The sequence below is a fragment of the Anoplophora glabripennis genome, unplaced genomic scaffold (assembly GCF_000390285.2).
Source record: "Anoplophora glabripennis isolate ALB-LARVAE unplaced genomic scaffold, Agla_2.0 scaffold600, whole genome shotgun sequence".
Taxonomy (NCBI): domain Eukaryota; kingdom Metazoa; phylum Arthropoda; class Insecta; order Coleoptera; family Cerambycidae; genus Anoplophora; species Anoplophora glabripennis.
Genome location: NW_019416830.1, coordinates 199,169 through 219,102, shown reverse-complemented (window position 1 = coordinate 219,102; position 19,934 = coordinate 199,169). Strand labels below are relative to the sequence as shown.

The window sequence follows — 19,934 nt, the reverse complement described above, 5'->3', positions numbered from 1 at the left end:
TTTTTTAGCCATGATATAGGAACTCTGCTCCATTCTCTGCCAGGCCCAAATATCGAACATCATTTACTTTTGTGATATTGTTCCTGTCTTTTTCACAACGTGATATGGAATATATTCGTCATCACCAGCAATATCAGTGATAGTTTTATTGCCACCCAAATTTCCTCCTTCTTTAATATCTTGGTGAAACCTTTCTCTCCGCTCAAACCCAATCAAATTTTTCAGTTAGGTTTAAAACCAAAAAATTAGTATAAGCATCTTTCGTATGTTGATTGATACTTTTCTATTAGAAAGTATTTAATAGACCTGATCGGTTCAAACGGACATCAGAATCGTATTCAACGACCCCAAAAACGTATAGATATGTAAGTTTACTTTGTTTTCAATTGATTCTCTACATTTGACCTTGAACTGACCTCAACCCAGATCTGACAATTGATTTTCTACATTTGACCTTGAACTGACCTTAAACCTGAGCTAATCGCGTCAAACGGACACCGGATTCGGATTCGGCGACCCCAAAAACGTATAGATAGATAGGTTTAGTTTGTTGACAATTGATTTTCTACATTTGACCTTAAACTGACCTTAAACCAGAGCTAATCGCGTCAAACGGACACCGGATTTGGATTCGGTGATCTCAAAAACGCATAGATACATAGGTTTAGTTTGTTGACAATTGATTTTCTACATTTGACCTTGAATTGACCTTAAACCAGAGCTAATCGTGTCAAACGGACAGAGGATTCGGATTCAGCGAACCCAAAACCTTATGGATACCGCGGTCTTGTCTTTCGGACCTGTCACTTTTTTTTGTGGGGCTGTGTAATCAACGTCAACTTATAGTCTGCTGAATGTAATATCATTAATAATAATAATAATAATAATAATAATGATAATGATAATGATAATGATAATGATAATGATAATAATNAACAAAAGGTAAATTTAATATTTTATTTAAAACAACAAAGGAACATGATTATTTTTCATGAGTAAACAACAAAATGAAACAGAATATCAGTTCTCTATAACTAAAAAATAATATTTACATTGTTTTTAACCGAGTTTCAATATACGCGCAAACTAAACAGATTCTGAATTTATATTGGCAAACATGATAGCTACTTTATATTCTGGATTGTAATAAAAATACAATTTTGTGTGATTTTCCTTGTTTTCATTCAATTTTTTGACAAAAAAAAAATAGGTTTTTTCTGACGCTCAATTTTTCTGAATTTCATCGAGTATTCCATACTTAAATCCAAAAAATTAAAACAACCCATTTGTTTTATAATATGAGTATGGTGCTGTCAAAGATCAACTTTACCAACATTGAAAACGATTATCAATATAAACTATTCAAATAAATGTATGTGGTTTAGTGTTATACAGGGTGTACCGTAATTCCACATAAATATTGACAGGGGGTATTCTATGGCCTATTTTAGAGCGGGTCTTACGCATCAATGGGCAGATAAAAATCCATATGCTTTAATGGCTGGACGCTATGAACACAATTTTGAAGTTAACCTGTAGGCGGGTATTACAGGAGAATATTTAATAGGGCCCTTTATACTGCTAAGACATTTAGGTGGACAGCAGTCATTGAACTTTTTAGATAACCATTTATTTGAATGGGGCACGATGGAAATCCCGCGCATTATACTTTAGCTGTAAGACAATGGCTTCATAACAATTTTCCACAGCGATAGATTAATAATAATAATAATATCTCTACTCCTCATTCTAACTACGAGAATTAACCCAGAAGTCGGAGACTTGTGAGGGAGAGGAGGCGGCATATTATTAGGCAGGCCGCATTTGCGCCCAGAAACGACTTATGTTGGTACGCCCTAACCACCATTCAGTGCAGGAATGAGGGAAACCTGGAACACCTCATTAATTATTGGGGTGGTCAAATGCCAACCGGTGTCAATCTCTCACATTGACCCAAGCCAACATTCTTCCACCCTACCATACCTGCACAGAAGGTGCCAATCCTCCGTACAAGCATAGCTAATCTACGGTCTACCGGCCGCGGGAATCGAACCTGGGCAGAAATTTGCACACGATTTAAGGACTGACGCCTTAAACCGTGCGGCTATCAACCGATCATTGAACAACACTCTTTAACCTGTCAAAAATTATTTTAGCTAGAGATTCTTATTTGATATACATCGTTGTTATGTATTTTTTAATATGTAATGGAATAGCATATTGGGTGTTATATTTTGGGATTCCTAACTACTTGACCCTCTCATTACACCAATGACTATTTAATTTCCAATTTGTAGCACAAAAATTTGATACCTCTTATGAATTTCAGTAAAATAGGTATAACTTCAACGTTTAATAAACTGCAGCAAAATATTGTCCTCAAAGACGTTTTTTTTATATCCTTGGAATAGGAGTAATTTACCTTGAACGCAAAATGAGAAACATATTTTTTTTCTTATTTTTGTACGTATAATGGCTCCAACTATAATAAAAACAGTATTTTGGAATGCCCAATATTTCAGTCTAATTTTTCCCATTCTACTCAAAATCCTTACCAGATAACAAATTTCCACAAGGGACAAAAATTGTAAATACGATTATGCTATTGAATTAAAAAAAATGTCTAAAAATTTGTTATAACGGCGTTACATTTTAAAATAGCATTTATAACAAAAAAATGTCTTCTCTAAAATACAATTTTGGATCAATTGTTTCAATGGAACTTCCAACATTCCCAGTATTGGTGAAATTCTGGAGTTTTTGGCGACAATATCTCTCCATATTTACGCCACTGGTTGACATAATTCAGTGAATTTTTACCTTTCCATATTTCTCTTCCGAGATGTTTGCGTAAATTTTACATTTTTCAAAAACTTTAGCATCCCGTATCTAGAAAAACTAATAGGCATGAATTCATATTCCATGTCTGATACTTCTGATTTGAGAGCAACATGTTCTTGATCATTCTGAACATATTCAGAATCTTTATCAGGTTTTTCTAAAAGTAGAAATGGTCTCATTATGTTTCTATTAAAATAATTTCCAAAAGTTGATCTTTTAAACATATAATATATTTTTTACATTGATAAACGTAATAGATAGAACCCTTAAGTTTAAATTTTCCCAATTTTTCCTTTTATTTACAAATTTTCTGGGAAAGTACAGATACTTTTCAGATACCCAATTTTTTTCGGAAATTTTGGATCTCTGACCTGGACTCCCAAATAATAATTTATAGATTTATTGTTTTAATTTTTAATCGCCGTTTTTTAAATTTTAATTTTTTTCAGAGAAAAAGATATATTTATTTGTACCTATAATGAACCGTTTTAGAAAAAAACTGCATTGCTAAGGTGCAGATATCATTCTATTGATGTCATCTTAATAATAATAAAAAAACCTGAAAATAAATGGTTTATGCAGTAAAATAAATGTCGTTTAACATTATGTATTTAAGAAAAATTTGTGAAATAAGCCCTTGCACCAAAAGGATCAGTGAAGTGTTATTTTTTAAGAAAATGGTATGGCCTAACCAAAAATCTTACACTAAAATAACAGACAAATAGAAAATACAAAATATATATCACTATATATAACGCACTCACTGACTTACCGATATGATGGAGATATTAGATATATTACATTATATTATTATATATTAGATCGTTTTTTCAGGGGTAGGCACCGGGCTTTTTGGGGTGGGCCGTGCACACCTTTGCCCATGGAAATTGCCTCCATAATAAGAATTCTATATATTCCTGTATTATCAGAAAAATTATGGAGAATAGGTAACAAATTTAACATTGGAACAGTTTTTCAGCTAACTAATGCTCTATGAACTTTTTCATTCAAAATTCAAAAGGTTGTATTTATTAAGTAAATGTACTAGAGGAGTAAATTCTAGCTCAATTTTAATAAAAAATTGACTCTTACTATTTTTTCGTTTTCCCTTGAGTTTTCGGTATTTTAAATGTAATATTAAAATAAACAATTATTTATTTATCTAGAATTAATTATGAATTGTAAACGTACCTACAATAAACAACTCGACTCGATAAACATATTACAGGAAATGTTGGTAGTGTCCACCTTCAGCTCGAATACAACCCCGAATTCGTTTTTTGATGGTTTTTCTAACTCATCGAAATATCCTTATATCTCGGCGAATTAAAGCGAATGCGTCCGATAACGCTGCCAAAGAACTTTCCTTGAAGTGACAGGAGTTTTTCTTTGATTAAATCCAAAGGCTTGCAAGTAAGACCGGTCCTGTAATTCATATTCAACATATTAATATCTAGGAATATGTATTCGGTTGTAAATAATTAGTTGTCCAAATTTCATTTAATTCCAAGTGGAAATCTAGATTTTTTTTAAACTTTGACACCCTTTAGCTAAGGAACAAAGCGAAATCGGACTCATGTTGATATGAAAAAATAATCTTGTTTTTAGCTTAGGAATCTGCTCCCAAGCGTTGGCCCATGTTTTCTGAAACACCCTGTATATTACCTACATTAAAACGTGAAAATTTAAGGAATCAAAAATTTATGACCATGTTTGGGAAAACGGTCATATAATTCAATGGAGTTTGACCAAAATGTTGGAGAAGGGAAATAAATTCGTTAAAAGAAAATTGAAAGATTCCGCGATTTTATTAAACGGTGAAAGGTGTATTTCAAATTATTTTGTGATTTAAATACTTGTTGGCTATAAATATTAAAAGAAAAATCAATAGAATAATAGAATGAACATCATATGATATAAGTATCTAGTTATGGAAACCCAAAATTCGAAAATGACAATTATATTGGTTTATTGCATGATAAATCCAATCGAGAGACCGAGAATAAGAACTGACTAACCTCAGGAAAAGAATCGAATGTGATGGTAACGAAAATATTCAGAATCGAAAATAGGAATGGCCACAATTTTTCCCGATGCCATTTCCTTGAATTTCATAACTGTATCCAAAATTTTCGAATTTGGCCATTTTTGTCCAGATTTTGGACAGTATTCGATAGATGAAAGTGATAAAAGTGCTCAGAATCGAAAGAAAAGGCTCAAGAAATTTTTCTCGATTGATGAGAAAAGGCTCAAAAAATTCTGAGCAAATTCCGACGTCCAATTATTTTACCAACTCTTAGACTTTTTTGTCACTTGAGATTTTCCGACAAAACACGCCTCTTTCGAGTAAAAGTGTCAGTTTCAGCCGCCATTTTGGTTCATCAAGTGACTACATCGATGCGCACATCATGGATCCCTAAAGTTGTGAGATTTTATTCATCGTTTCCATTGGTTTAGGCACTTAAACTCTTCAAAACAATACAAAACAATAAAAAAATTGAAAAAGGAAGAAAGATCTTTCAGAAAACGTTGTGTACAGTGTGTCAGTGTCGACGGTGGATTCTTCAAACAATTATTTTAAATAAATATTACGTATTTCATTTGTTTCATTGATAATTGTTATAATAACATGAAGAAACACTTGGTTTGTTTCGCTTTTAATTTCTCGTATTATCAAAACATAGTGTTCGTTAAATCGATTTTTCTCGAAAACGGATCGAGATACTGAAATGAAATAAGAATACATAATTAATGGAAAAATGATTGCTCTTTCAGATTTTGAATCAATTTTCATGTTAGACATACAGGGTAAAAAGTTATTAACTAAATTTTCGGTAAAATTGGTCGTAAGTGGCGCCCTCTATGAGCAACGCTGAAATTGCAACACGCATCTTAATCGTCGCTTAAAAAAAATATTGTTTCACAAATTTTCAAGTTCCTAACCTACATATTTTCAGAATAATCCCAAAAAAACGATTTAAAATTTTAACTTTCAACATCCTTTATTTCCGAAACTATCAACTTTCGTATGAGGCATGTTTGCGCCAATGGTCACCATTTCACGTGTACCATTTCGATTTTCCCATTGTTAATGATCCACCCTGTATACTTGCCTTTCTTAAAGTTTCATGAAAACAACGTTGTTTTGGCTTTTTTGAGAAAGCAGCTTAGAACGAAAATATTTCAGTAGCAATATACGTTTCAGTGAACGTACCAACTATGTTTGAAATTATTATTAATGACCTTACTTGTAACTTCATCTTTGCCTGCTAAATATTTAACTGCCCATTAAATTACTCACGCCTACCACAGCTACTCATTACATTGAAATTTGTCGTTAGAGCAGTATTTTATTATCTATAACGACTATAAATGCGACAACAAGAAGTCATAAAATCTCCCCTCAATGAAAATCATCCCTCGATCGGGTGGAAAGCCAGTGACTCTGGGGGGAATATAGTGTATCGTGAGTTGGGACTGGGGTCCTAACTCGATATATTATATGAGCTTTTATTGGGTTTTAGTGCGGTGTCGGCTACAATCATTACTGGAACCAGTAAATTGATTCGGTTATACGCCCGTTATACTGAAATATAACAAAACTGTTGCGATAAAATCCTGATGGTTTCAAAATAAAAACGACTGTATTTGTTAACATCTATAATTTTAAATTAAATTATTTTCTAGAGTTGAGATATTTTTTAAACAATAGTCACTTAAAGGTTAACGTTTATTTCATGTATTATAGTTAGTCAAGGGTTTTATCAAGTGTATGTAGTCAAATCAAATGTATTGGTATGAATATCTTGATTATTTATCATTGTACATTGGGTAAGTATGTCATCAGAAGAGAAAGAACTAACCTCAAACACACAGCTACGAATATAATTTACTTCATTAAAAAATAACAAAAAAGAAACTGAAAATGTAGTAACTGGTTAGCACTGAGAAAATCATTCAAACAAAATACGATAATAAATACATTTAAGTTTCTTTTTAAAAAACATATATTTTATTATCATCTCTTAGATTTTTTTACTGTGTTTTAAGAAATTAAGTTAATTCAAATAGATTCAAAAAGAAAAAAATGTTATCAAATGAAGTGAAATAATGTTCTTCGATATCAGAAATCTAGGTAGGTATACAAATCCCACAGACAAGACTCCCAACTGCTGGTATTGCGGGAAACAACTACCTACTCTGTGGGCTATATGCCCCACCTAGTATCGAATTGTACTAAATAGGACAGCAAGAATACATGATATTTCTTGAATGATCGCATTTTCAGTGTATCAGGGGCTTATTTTAAGTAAGTACTTTTCAACTCTTCTGTTTTCAAAATTAATATTCAAAAAACAGTTGGTAATCTGCAAAGTGAAAATAAATAGCTGAAACTTTTATGTAAAGTACATTTTTTTTATAAGAGAATTATTCTTGGCTTTTCTACATTTGTAAAACGAAAAGTGAAAAGTTGAAAAGTACTTTCAAAAATAGGCCCCAAGTTTATTTATAATTTATAATAACTTTTTTGTCACAAATTGATCGGGATTTCTAATAATACCTTCAAAATAAAAAAAACTAACCGATTTTCTTTTCATCTAAAAAAAGGAAATTTTTAGAATTGAGTTATATAAAAAAAATTATAAAACTTTTAACTTCGTCTAAGTACATAGGGAAACGTGGAATCAAAAACACCCTAAATTTAATATATCAATAACTAAATTATTAAAAATCAGGAAATCCACTATTTCATACATTCCTCACATTTTTGCATAATTTGTCATTATGAAAACCTATGTTTAAAAAAAAACCATAAATGTTTTTGTTTAATATTAAGTATGTTATAATATATATTTTTTTTAATAGCTATTTCGGCAAGTTCTCTCCACGCTTGCATTTACAATTTATTCTAAAAAAAATTTACGGTGTCTCTGCAACATTATTTTTCAAAAATCCGTGGGACAGATGAATTTTTTATTTCGGTCCGAATTTTGTCACCAAATATGACATACAGTTGGTAATCATTCTGGGATTGTCCACTGACAGAACCAAAACAAGCCTAAGACATGTATGTTCGCAGAACTGATTTTCTTCGTTTGTTTTTCCAAGTTTCTGTCCAATGATTTTTATTTGACCACAGTTATTCACAATATTCTACCACACTTTTTGCCGTTCTATCTAAAGTGATAAGAAAGTTATAAGAAATTATGAGAACCGTTCTTGTTGTTTCAAAATAGTACGCTTTTCAACTGTTAAATTTTCCAAAACAGCTTTAAATTCTTTATTTACAAAAAATATATAATTATAAAAGGTGTTCTGTATAACCTACATCGTGTTCTAGAGAGAGGACATATATTCTCTCTAACTTATTAGATATCAATTGGTGTTTTTTCTGTCTTTTTATTTCTTTGAGATCGCAAAAAAAATTCTAAAACATACCTTTTTTTCTATATGGAAATCTGAAGATGATAGCTTCTGTAAAATTTTATATGAATATCTTTGTACTGTTTCATCTAAGGTTGGTTTGGATTTTATTATTTTTTTAATCATCTCTTTCTCCAAAGACATATTTAAGTTAAAAGGTAATTTTGATTTGAATTTTCAGTAATAAAGTATTACTACTATTAATCGTTTCTTCTCTCCTATGTATATTGCTCCATCGGTTTTAGCATGGATTAGAAACATTGAAATCGTTATTTTATCTCGAAAAAAATTATAGAACCTCAAACTTTTTACGTTCACTTTAAAACACCCTGTGTAATTGAATCAATTTTAATTTCTTACAAGTTATCGTATCATATCATATTCTCACAAATAGATATTTTAATTACTGTTATACAAAAAATGTATTTTATTTTTATCATGCTATTTTTACTTCCAGGGACTTGCGTAAAACATCCAGAACCGTATTATGGTAGAAAAATTGGACCACTACTAGAATTTGCTCACGGAATTAAAGGAACGGCTTACGCAGTAGACGAAAGTACGATATTTATTAAGGGCTTTTCCTATGATGGGACCGGTCCTGATGCTTTCTTTTGGATTGGAAATTCTCCTAGGCCTAGTCCCGAGGGAATCATTATACCATATCCAGAAGACTATATCGGACGGTAAGTACAACAAAAAATTATTAAGTCATTGAAGAGTTATCTCCCCATAAACCTTACTTCGTTTGTCCAAAAGCCAATACCTAGATGTGGTATATATGGGGATAATAATATTGGGTGTATTTTGTTAGCATATATACTTTGTCCCAAAGTAATGTTATTGAACAATTATTTTTTTAATGTGATTTGAATATTACAGAAAAAATAGTTTTTGTTAAAACCAATGCAGTATTTCTACTAGAAAGAAGATTAATTTTGAACAGGTACGAATAATCCAAGTGAACTATTGTTTTAAGAAACCAAAGAATTCTTCTAATATTTGATACAAATAGTAACGAATTGTAGCAAGAAATTTTTGTAGTTCAGTTACTGGGTGCTGTAATATAACTAAGCGACCAGTTTTTGTATGAAATTTCAGGAATAAATCCATTTTATTGAGGCAGTCAGCAATAAAATGTCATTGTTTTATTAATTTTGAACCAACTATTCTGACAAGACTCAAATCTACCGAAGTTTTAAGGCTGATAAAATCAGATATACTGGGTGAGCGTAATCTTGCAAACCATAAAGAAAAGGTAAACAGTTAAATGGGCAAAATTTAAGACCATTGTTAACGACTCAATTATTTTCTTTAATACTATTTTTTTGTTTTTTTTTTTCGTTATGTTATTGAATTGTTTTTGTACACATTGTTCAAAAAAATATCCATTTCATACATATAATAATTCAATTTTAATTCACAGTGAAATTGTTTCCAAAAAGTTGCTATAAAAATGTTTATACAGATTTATATAAAAAACCTACACATATACAGGGTAGGCCATTTTAATCCCTCCACCCGGATATATCTGCCTAGGTAAAGTTTAACGAAAAATGTTTCAGACAAAAGTAACTGGAGTGGAACATGTTATACGAAGGTCATTTTCAAAGTCATCTCAAGATCAACTTTGTTTTTTTTTTAAAGGGACCCCTATTTTTGACCCCGGATTAGGAAAGGCCGGGACGTTCAGATCATATATAGGGTCGGTTAACCACCCAAGGTCATGAAAAGGTCAATTTAATTTTTCCTCAATGTATGCACCCAAATGTCCCGTCAAAGGTAAGGTTTGGTAAAAAATGTTTCAAATAAAAGTTGCTCGACTTCGAGGGAGCCATGTTATAGCGACTTTAGCTCTGACCTTGGGCGTCATTTTCAAAGTCATTTCAAGGTCAACTTTAGTTTTTTACAGGAAACACTTAGTTTTGACCTCGGATGCGAGTAGAGCGGAAAATTCTACATTTGATAACACTTTTTATAATAATACAAATGTTTACTAAATGTTGTAAGAAACTGTAAATTACAAATTCAAACATCGGTTTTAGGAAATTTTTATGTTACAATTAATACAAATTAATTACAAATAAAATTGATCTTTACATGACCTTGGGTGGTCAACCGATCCCACATGTGATACATCACAATTACCTTCAAGATCATAAGCAATGTCACCATAACATGCCCCCCTCCGAGTCCAGTAATTTTTGTCTGAAACATGTTTGGCTAAACTTTACCTGGGTAGAAATATCCGGCTGGAGGGATTAAAATGGCCTACCCTGTATATCTCCAATAATAGCTGGTCTGCTAACAGCATTAATTTAAAAATAGAATGATCTGAAACTTCCATTTCATTTACCATTTACAAACTTAAACAACTTTGAAACTGAGTTTCAAAATTTCTCCAACTTTTCCATAATTATATACTTTTTAACTTGATTTCTAGGCTTCTATAGTAACTGTAAATAGTTGCACAAATTGAGTTTCGGAATTTTTTCTGAAGAAGAGAGCGATATGTCTCGAAACCTTAAAAATTTAAAACGACCACGTGGTAACTAGCCCGGAAATTGACAACTGCCACTTGTAAGCCTGTAACCAAGAAGTAGATATACAGGGTGATTCACAAATGGTAACCAAAAATGGAACCTCGTATACCTTTGGTAAATTTTAAAGGGAGTCTTTCCTATAAAGTTTTTATCTAAGACGCTTTGTTAAAAGGATACAGAGTAATAAACTTCAAAAAATATTTTTAATATTTTTAAATAATTTAAAAACTAGTAAGTGAAATAATTTGAAATTGGGCACATATATTTATGTAAACATTGTGCAAAATCTAAGGGCTCTTCCTAAAATTTACATGCTCCAGTGGCATATTTTTCTAAATAAAATAGTACGCCACTGCTTTACGGTAATAACCATGATATTTTCGGATTTGTCTTTCAATGTTCTACAAATTACTTCTCTGTTATGTTTTTCGAAAAAAACCAGATTTTCGGGTAAAACTTAGAAAACTAACTGAAAACACTTTTACTTAAATTACATGACAAAACTAATCATTCAGTTATTTATTCCAATAAGGAAATAAATAACATTAGTCATCATTTTAAAGATTTTATTTGAGTAAATGCTCAAAAATACCTCCATTTCCACGAACACAGGCCCGACATCTTTTTAGTAACAAAAATGTAATTTGTTCGAAATTTATTGTTGCTTAAATCTGATGAAAAGCATTATTTATTCTTTCTTCTAACTGCTCAGAATGTCAATGTTGCTATCGCAGCCCACTATGTAATTTTAAAAAGCATTATATTCAAACTTTATAGGAAATATTCCCCTTAAAATTCACCAAAGAATACAAGATTTCATTTTGGTCACCATTTGTGAGCCTGATTTTGTCCACCCTGCATAATTATGGAAAAGTTGAATCTTCCTTTATATTTTTTTTCAAATAAATACGAATTCAAAATACGTGCAAAGTTCAAGTTGTTTCAGTTTCGCTTTGTCAGCTTTGGAACTTTTGACCACTGCGTACAAGAAGAACTAAGACGTACAAACATTTTATTTGAAAATGGTCTGTAGAAATTTCTAAAAAGAATTCCTTGCGACAACAACTGTTTTTCTTTTGACAATTAAATACGAAACCCCTCAGGTTCCTCTTAATTTTGTTCATATTAAACATATAAATAGTTACCGTATACTACTATACTCATATGTACACCTATAGGTATATAAAAGACATCAAGGATTCATATGCATATAATCACCATTTTCATTGATCGTCACAGTTTAATTTTCACTGCATTTTACATAATCAGATATGGAGGTGAAAATATTACCTAATGTGCCTTGGTTAGAAATAATATTATACGATTTTTTAAGACACTACCCTGATTTTTTCTACTTTTACCGCACGGTCTAGGTTTATTTGATCTTTTTCATACAATACACAAAAGACGACTATAGAGGGTGGATGTCGTTAAAGCAGATTAAATTCTCTCCGTAATAAATGATATTGAAAGTTTGAAACATCCCATACAATCAACCCGCAACTGATGACATAGCAACTTGGGAATATAGAGCTCTGAAAGGGGAACCCTGGACTGGAATAGTGCCCGGAGTCAGACAGTCGGAGAGAGAAACACACACCGACAGAGTACGTTGAAAGGGGGATGATCGTAATTGTGATGAAGTCAGCTCAACATCTTTATTAACTACTGAGTGGGTGCGCTACGGTATAAAGCCAGTTGTTTGAATGGGTGCGTTTTGTTTTTTATTTTCGCAGTATTACTCTACGTCCAAATATTTCATTCTTCACAGCAATGCATGCATATGCTGAAAAAAGGAAGAATTATTCAATAATTATTATTTCTTGTTATTTTTTTAAAAAACCTCATACGAAGGAGACCACCCTGAATTGTTTAAAATAGGTTTTAAATTCTCAAAAGATATGAGCAGAGCATATAACAGAAATATTGAGTTTTTACATAAAAAAGGTTATTGGTTATAAGTGTCAGAAAAATTATGTACAGTATATATCCTCTGTTTAGAGGATTATGGAGAGCAACTTTATCCTGTTGCCGAATAAAATTGTTACCAAAATTAGAGCCCAAATTTAAAGGCAATTGTCTAATAGTATAGTAGACAATTGTAGTAGATAATTGTCTATAGTAGATAGATTTGGCAATATTCAGCGGCTTACAATTTACCCTAATTTAAGTCTTTTGTATACATTTTTGCAGTGTTACCTTTTTTTTCATGTTGGAAGAAGTTTTTCCAGGAAGAAAGAACGAGGTCTCAATATCCTCCTATAGGTATTTCATAAATGGTTAGACCAAATATTCAACATACATTCATTGCTGGAAACAGCAAGAATTGCAGATTTCATATTTGATATTTTTTCAGCTTGGAAATACAAAAAATAAGACGGTTGACATTTATAACCAATAACTTTGTATGATCACAATATATGAAACTCTTTTTTTCTCGATTTTTTATATCACATGTCCTATATGTAATAGTTTTTGAAAACCTGTTTTTAATTAGCTTTCTAATAATATAGTACTTGGCATGTTTGTAGTCTACTATAATCGAAATATTTTTACTTCTTTATCAGTTACCTGCCATTTTTATAAAAAATGCTGGTGAAGTGAAATCTATAGTTCATGTTTTTTTAGATATTTGATCCTTTGATAGTTAATTTTTAATTCCAAACGACATATAATAAGTTGAACAATCACCAACAACACCAAACTGCACAGATGCACAGTTTGCGAAGGATCCACAGTAAGAGTAACAAAAACAGGTGATTTTAATAATAGTTAGGGGCAGGTACCTGTGATCTGATAAATATAATTATTTAATGAAGATTTTATATTAGATATAAGGTGCGTTCCAAAGTATACAGAAGTTTCTAAAAATAAGATCAACCAAAAGTGTTTTTGGCAAAACCGATTTATTTTATTCAAAATAGTTCCCTTCCGATACAGCGATTTGGACGGTACAAAATCAGGTCGAATAAGTGTATTAGATCGTAGGATGTCCTTCAGGATGTCGGTACAAGCCTTTTGGATGGCTTCTATGTAAACAAAACGCTTTCCTTTCATCGACAAATGCATTATTCCGAAAAGGTAAAAGTCGCACGGTGCCATATCAGGTGAATACGGGAAGTGGTTGACAGTTAAAATGGGATTTTTAGACAAAAAATCAGTTACAAGTGTCGATCGATAAGATGGTGCATTATCGTGGAACAAACACCAACTTCCTTCTGCGCGATATTCTGGTCGAATACAACGAATACGATGCACCAAATGTTTTCAAAGGCTATCAACGGTTTGGCTCGGTGGAACGAACTCTTTGTGGACAATGCCCTGGGCCTTGGCCAAAGGTAAATCAACATTCTCTTCAATTTTGACTTCTCCAAACTAGATTTTTTGGGTTTTGGTTCTTCCGACGCCTTCTACTCGGCACTTTGGTGCTTGGTTCTGGATCATATTGAAAACACCACGTTCCATTGCCAGTCACAATGTTGTAAAGCAAGTTTTTATCCTTTTGGCTTCTTAATGATAATGAATTCTGAGCAATTTTTGGTCGTCAGTCAACTTGTGCGCAACAAACCATGCACACACTTTTCGGTAGCCCAAATGGTCGGACAGAAGGCGATAAATTGATGTTTTTGAGATGCTCAATTCCAGTTTATTGAATTCCAATGAAGTTTTTGGCTGATCTTTGATGAATTCATGCATGTGATCACGGGTTTCGATTGACCAACATGTTGCTCATCATTCATGTCATCACGACCCTTATTAAACCGCGTATATCACTCACGAACTGTTCCACGAGATAAATAATCATCACTATAAACTTAGTTTATAGTGATGATTATTTATGACTTAATATTTGTTCGATGCTCAGTTTTTATACATTAATAAACTGTCACATCAGACGCAATAACGCTTCTATTCGTCCAAATGTCGTGAAATTTTAACATCACATCAGTGAAGGATGTATCTTTCCTACGTATGTAATTGCCAATAGATGGCTTCAGTAAAACAAAAACATACAGGTAAAACATAAAACACACCACAGAAATGAGACAGTAGAAATATACATTTTTGAAAAGTCCTATTTACTTTAGAACGCACCTTGTGTATAAATATATTTGTAAATTTCCTCCAGCATTTTTTATTTTTATTTTTAATTTAATCAATATTCGCTCCGATTTTCTCTAGATTTCAAAAATTAATTACTTTTTCGGCATTCAGTTTTTTCAAAGTATGTAGCTAGCTAAATGATTTCAAATACTTCAAGTCAAGGGAATAATCAATTAAAATTGTCAATTAAACTGAATATTAATGGGTTTTTAATTTATTTGTAAGATAGATCCAAATTTTTAAATTTATTTTCAAACTTAATAAAATAATACAATTTTGATTATTAAAAAAAAAACTGAAGCTTTTTTAGATCAAAATACATAGGTCGTTTCATTTAAAAAATCGTATGTTTGATTCACAATATTTTTTGATCTGCCCCATTAATATATAACCCTTTTCTAAGACATTTTTACTACAAACTGTGGCGTACATAGTACTCCACCCTTCTATTTTTATACAAATGTTACATTTCAAGCCAAGGTAACCAGATTACTATTAAATAGAAATAAATATAAGTTTATTATCCGACGTCATTATTCTTTTTCAAATATGCAAAAAAACAAAAGTGAGTTTCCCAGTAACAGTTGAAAAAACAAACTTGACAAACTTCTTATCCCGCCACAACACTGAGCAGATGTATTTCAAATTTTACACGCGAGATGAGGGAGCTCAAATTTTGCATAGTTACTGTTCACGAAAGTAAATATTACTAAATAATAATTGGTATTTAGATAATGGGACGGGGAATAAGTAATTTCGGTTTTTTTCAAATTCAAAAATTTACCAGAAAATTAAACGCATTGTAAAATTAACACGTGTCATTCGAAAGGGGATTTATTGTTCCATCAGATTTTGTTTTTGGTTGTTTGAGTGGATAAGTTGATAAAATTGATCATTTGCAGCACTTGCTTCTTTTTGTTTTTAATCGAGACGGGGAAAACGCTAAAGCCTCTCAAGCTGCTCGGGAAATTTGTGCCGTATATGGTATGGTGATGATCCGCTGAACGAATACGACCCGTCGATGGTTTTTGCCTTTTAATTGGATTTCAACCTTAAAGACATGAATCGTCCCGGAGACCCTGATGATGAAGAGCAATTATCGACTCCTTTATGAAAATATAAGACTATAAACAAAGAAAGAGATGGGACGTGATAACAAAACAGTAGTAGGCAAATTAACTGCATTCGATGAGAAAAGTTCACAGACTCGATGCTTCGGTCCCACATGGTTTGAACGAAAACAGTAACAATCAACGTTCCGCAATTGCCGCTGATTTTCTCTGTAGTCATCGATCAACACGTGGTTATAGGAAAGGTTTTCTTCATCGTATTGTCAATGGTGATAAAATATGGTGTCTGTACGTGAATTTGGAACAGCCGAAAAAATAGTTAAGCCCCAAAAAACAAAGTAACTCCGCGAGCAAGACCAGAACTTTATCCTCGAAAGAAAATGTTAAGTGTCTGGTGAGATAGGAATCAAAACCGGAGGATTTCTACAGAGGAAGCATCGAGAAACTTGTTTTGAGCGTTGAAAGAACGCCATAAATAGTGATGGAGAATACATCACTGATTAGCCTATTGAATTGATTAAATTAAAAAAACGAACCTTACTTATGTCTCAACTCAATATTGCTGCTCTTTGGAAAGTTTAAAAGTAATTAAGAAACTGCATTTTTGAAGACATGAATTAAAAAAATATTTCTCTTTGGTCACTGTATAATACACATTAGAGGTAACATGTATTGTATATGTTTAATTTAAAATATGTAAATAACAAGATATTTTAATAGAAAACTGGCAAATCTCTTTAAACCTTCATTATTACTGATATGATTATTACAGTTGACTTACACCTATGATTTTACAAATTTTTCATATTTTATGAAGTTAAAATTAAAATATAACACATTTTCTAGAACATAGGATCTAAGAATACAAGACTATCTCGAATATTTTATTTAAAAAATAGTGGAAATCGGATTATTTTTCGTTAATTATACCGACTGAGGAAATAGGAAACCGTAATATCTAAGCAACTAGTTACAATCGCAGTTTTAAGTTTTTTAGCATCAATTTAAAGTCGATATTTAAGGAAAGCCTGTATGTCTTCTTTGCCTCGGCAGTGGGTAGAACAGAAGCGGTCATGCCAACAAATTCGTTCCCTCTTTTTAATTCCCTTTTTGCAGTATAAGACCTTCTCCGTCTCATTAAACGGCTTACGGTTATCATTTCAAACGATATAAGCCGATTATTTTGTAGCTATGACAACGTGTATACTACCGCACAGGGTCTTACTCCTCTTGCATTTATGAAATTTCATAGGAAACTATAAGTAGGATTGAAAGACTTCAATAAAATCCCCTGCAAGTACTTGGAAAACGGAGCGAGTCTTTTAATTTACATTGTAATAATTAGAAGAACGTTGATGAAAGCGGAAATGTAAATACTAAATTTGGTTAGTATTTATTGAATAAACAGCCACTTTGAAATAGTGCAACAATAGATATTTTCAATATTTTTTCTGTAGGTTTGTAAACCTACCATATAAAATTTTTGTACCCGGTAGTTCAAAAGTCACGGCAAAGTAAAATGTTCATCTACAGCGAATTATAGATAAAAATGAATTAATTTGCTCCAATTTCTCAATAATTAAAAGTACTTGCATAATTATGGAAATGGTGCAGAACTTTGACATATGTTGTGCTGTTAAAAGTAAACCGGTCTTATTTTTGTCATCATTTTTAAAATTGTAACTGTAAACGATGCATTCTACGAAAAAACTCAAGTTAAACAAAAGTTTAATTTGAAGATAGTTTAACCAAATCTAAAAATAAAGATTTTTTGCTATGTTAAACAGCTTTTTTGACAGTTATAACTCATCAGCTCCCTTTAATTTTAACGCCACTGGTTAATTGAACAAACTCTGCTTGTAAATAGAATAGAATCAAAAATTTATTGACCAATCATATCAAACAAAGTAACAGTACTGAGACTATGATGCTCTGTGGTTTTTGTTTTCGAGAAAATTAGCAATACTGCTTTCAAGGCCAAGGTGTTGGGAGCAGAATGTGCATTCATTTATCTCAGTCAGTTGGGAGCTGTTGTTGTAATGGCGTGTTGAAATGAGTGCTATTCCGAATCTCGCCAGCTGCGAGGTGAGAAGCGTAATCCGGTTTTTCCTTGCAAAGGGAAAGGAGCCATCCCAGATTTTTAAGGAAATCACAACTGTTTATGGAAATGTTGTGATGAATCGTGCTAATGTGTACAAGTGGTATCATAAGTATAAAGCTGGCAGACCAAGTGTTCACGATGAACAAAGGAGTGGGCGTCCCGTGAACAAGAACTAAGTAATGCTCCGTGATTGACAATGGACGAGATGAACGCAGAGTTTTCTCTGGATCTACATCTCTACATTCATGTTAACATGTGTTAACGAAGATCGTGTGCTTGTTGCATGACAATACACGTCCCTACATAGCCAACGCCACAAAACAACATTCATTTGGTTGGAACATCATCAACCACTCCGCTCACAGCCCTGACTTAGCACCTTCTGATTTTCATATTTTCTCTTCTCTGAAGATGTTGTTTTCTACCAACAGTGAGGTCCACACTGCTGTGAAACAATGGGCCCGAAAGAATTTTTCAAATAAATCACTATTAAAAGCAGTCCTAGACCAATGAGCGACCCGCAGCCTTCTGCAAATTGAAAGCTTTAAAGACACTACTGGTAATACCCCAAACTATAATGCCATATGTCACATGCCTATGAACTAAGGAGTAGTATACCATTCTCATTACATTATTATTATTAACTGAAGGCCGTAGTTGCCTCATCGGAATATTTGTGTAGATATCTTTGAACATAGAGTGTCAGCATGTGCTGCCCAGATTAGGCTAGTATCTAGAGTAACACCCAATAACTTCAGCTACAATTTTAAATAAGTTTTGCTAAAGATAAATGTTAGTTCTTGAATTTGCGATTAAACTACCCAAACGCAAATCTTTACTAGCAAGAAACAACAAAGTTGTATCATCCCCAAAGACGCATGTACCTTGACCGGTAATATAATAATTGATGTATATCAGAAAAAGTACAGGACCCAGTACTGAACCTTGAGGTGCACTGTTACATGCAGGAAGAAAGGTGGATTCTGTACTATTTATACTAGCATATTGTTAGTTGCCTACCTGTTAAATATGACTGGAAAAGTTTTGTTACGAATGCCGTAGTATTCAGGTTTTGCGAGTAACATATCCACAATAACAGTATTATTCAAAAACATCAACGATTTCATCAATAACAGCTAAAAGAGCTTTAATAGTAGAAAAGCTCTTCGTGAAAGCAAATTGTAAATGTAATAATATAGATTTAACTTCCAAATAGGCAAATAGTTTATCTTTGAGAAGAATTTCAAATAGTTTTGATAAAGTCGTGACTAACTATTGGATGAAAATTATCCAATACATCAATGGCCTCTGGTACACAGAAAGAACCTTTTCTATGTTTAAAGGATCAAGCCATGTACCTTCTTCGATACATTTATTAAACAGCAGGGCCAATGGGGTCATAAGAAAATCTAATGATTTTTTTATTATGCCACTACTTAACCCATAACAATCAAGGCAAGTTTTGTTTTTTAGATACAGAATGGCCTGTTTAACATCAGACTCAAGAATAGCTAAAAAGAAAGAAGATGAGGCAGGCTTTGGAATGCTGTTTAAAAATATAATAGGATTAATACTTTGGTCATTTATAGTATTTGCAATAACCTCAGGAATAGATATATTAATTATTATTGTTTGCAGCACTTTTATGAGGCCTCTGAATTAATTATATTTCACACAGTTTTGGATTTATTCTCTGAAATACGATACGATAAAGAATCTAGACAGTACCAAGCTGGAAGCCGTATTGTGAAAAATCATTGCCCTTGTTTGTTTTGATGAGACGAACCCACAATGATGGAAGTTTTTGGGACTGTCTCTCATACATTCTGTATACTCACAAAAGGTTTGGGA

At 32.2% G+C, this 19,934-nt stretch overlaps 1 protein-coding gene across 5 annotated transcripts in view; it reads left to right on the top strand.

Moving 5' to 3' along the window:
- Positions 1-19,934, top strand: part of LOC108912028 (protein Skeletor, isoforms B/C) — a 148,726-nt gene that overhangs the window by 53,691 nt on the left and 75,101 nt on the right. For all 5 annotated transcript variants that reach the window (XR_002763103.1, XM_018717169.2, XM_018717172.1 and 2 more), the window contains one exon: positions 8,723-8,951. Coding sequence is in view for 4 of the 5 variants with exons in the window: in XM_018717169.2 (XP_018572685.1) it covers positions 8,723-8,951 (229 nt within the window). In the remaining variant the exon portion in view is untranslated. The remainder of the gene's footprint in view (positions 1-8,722; positions 8,952-19,934) is intronic.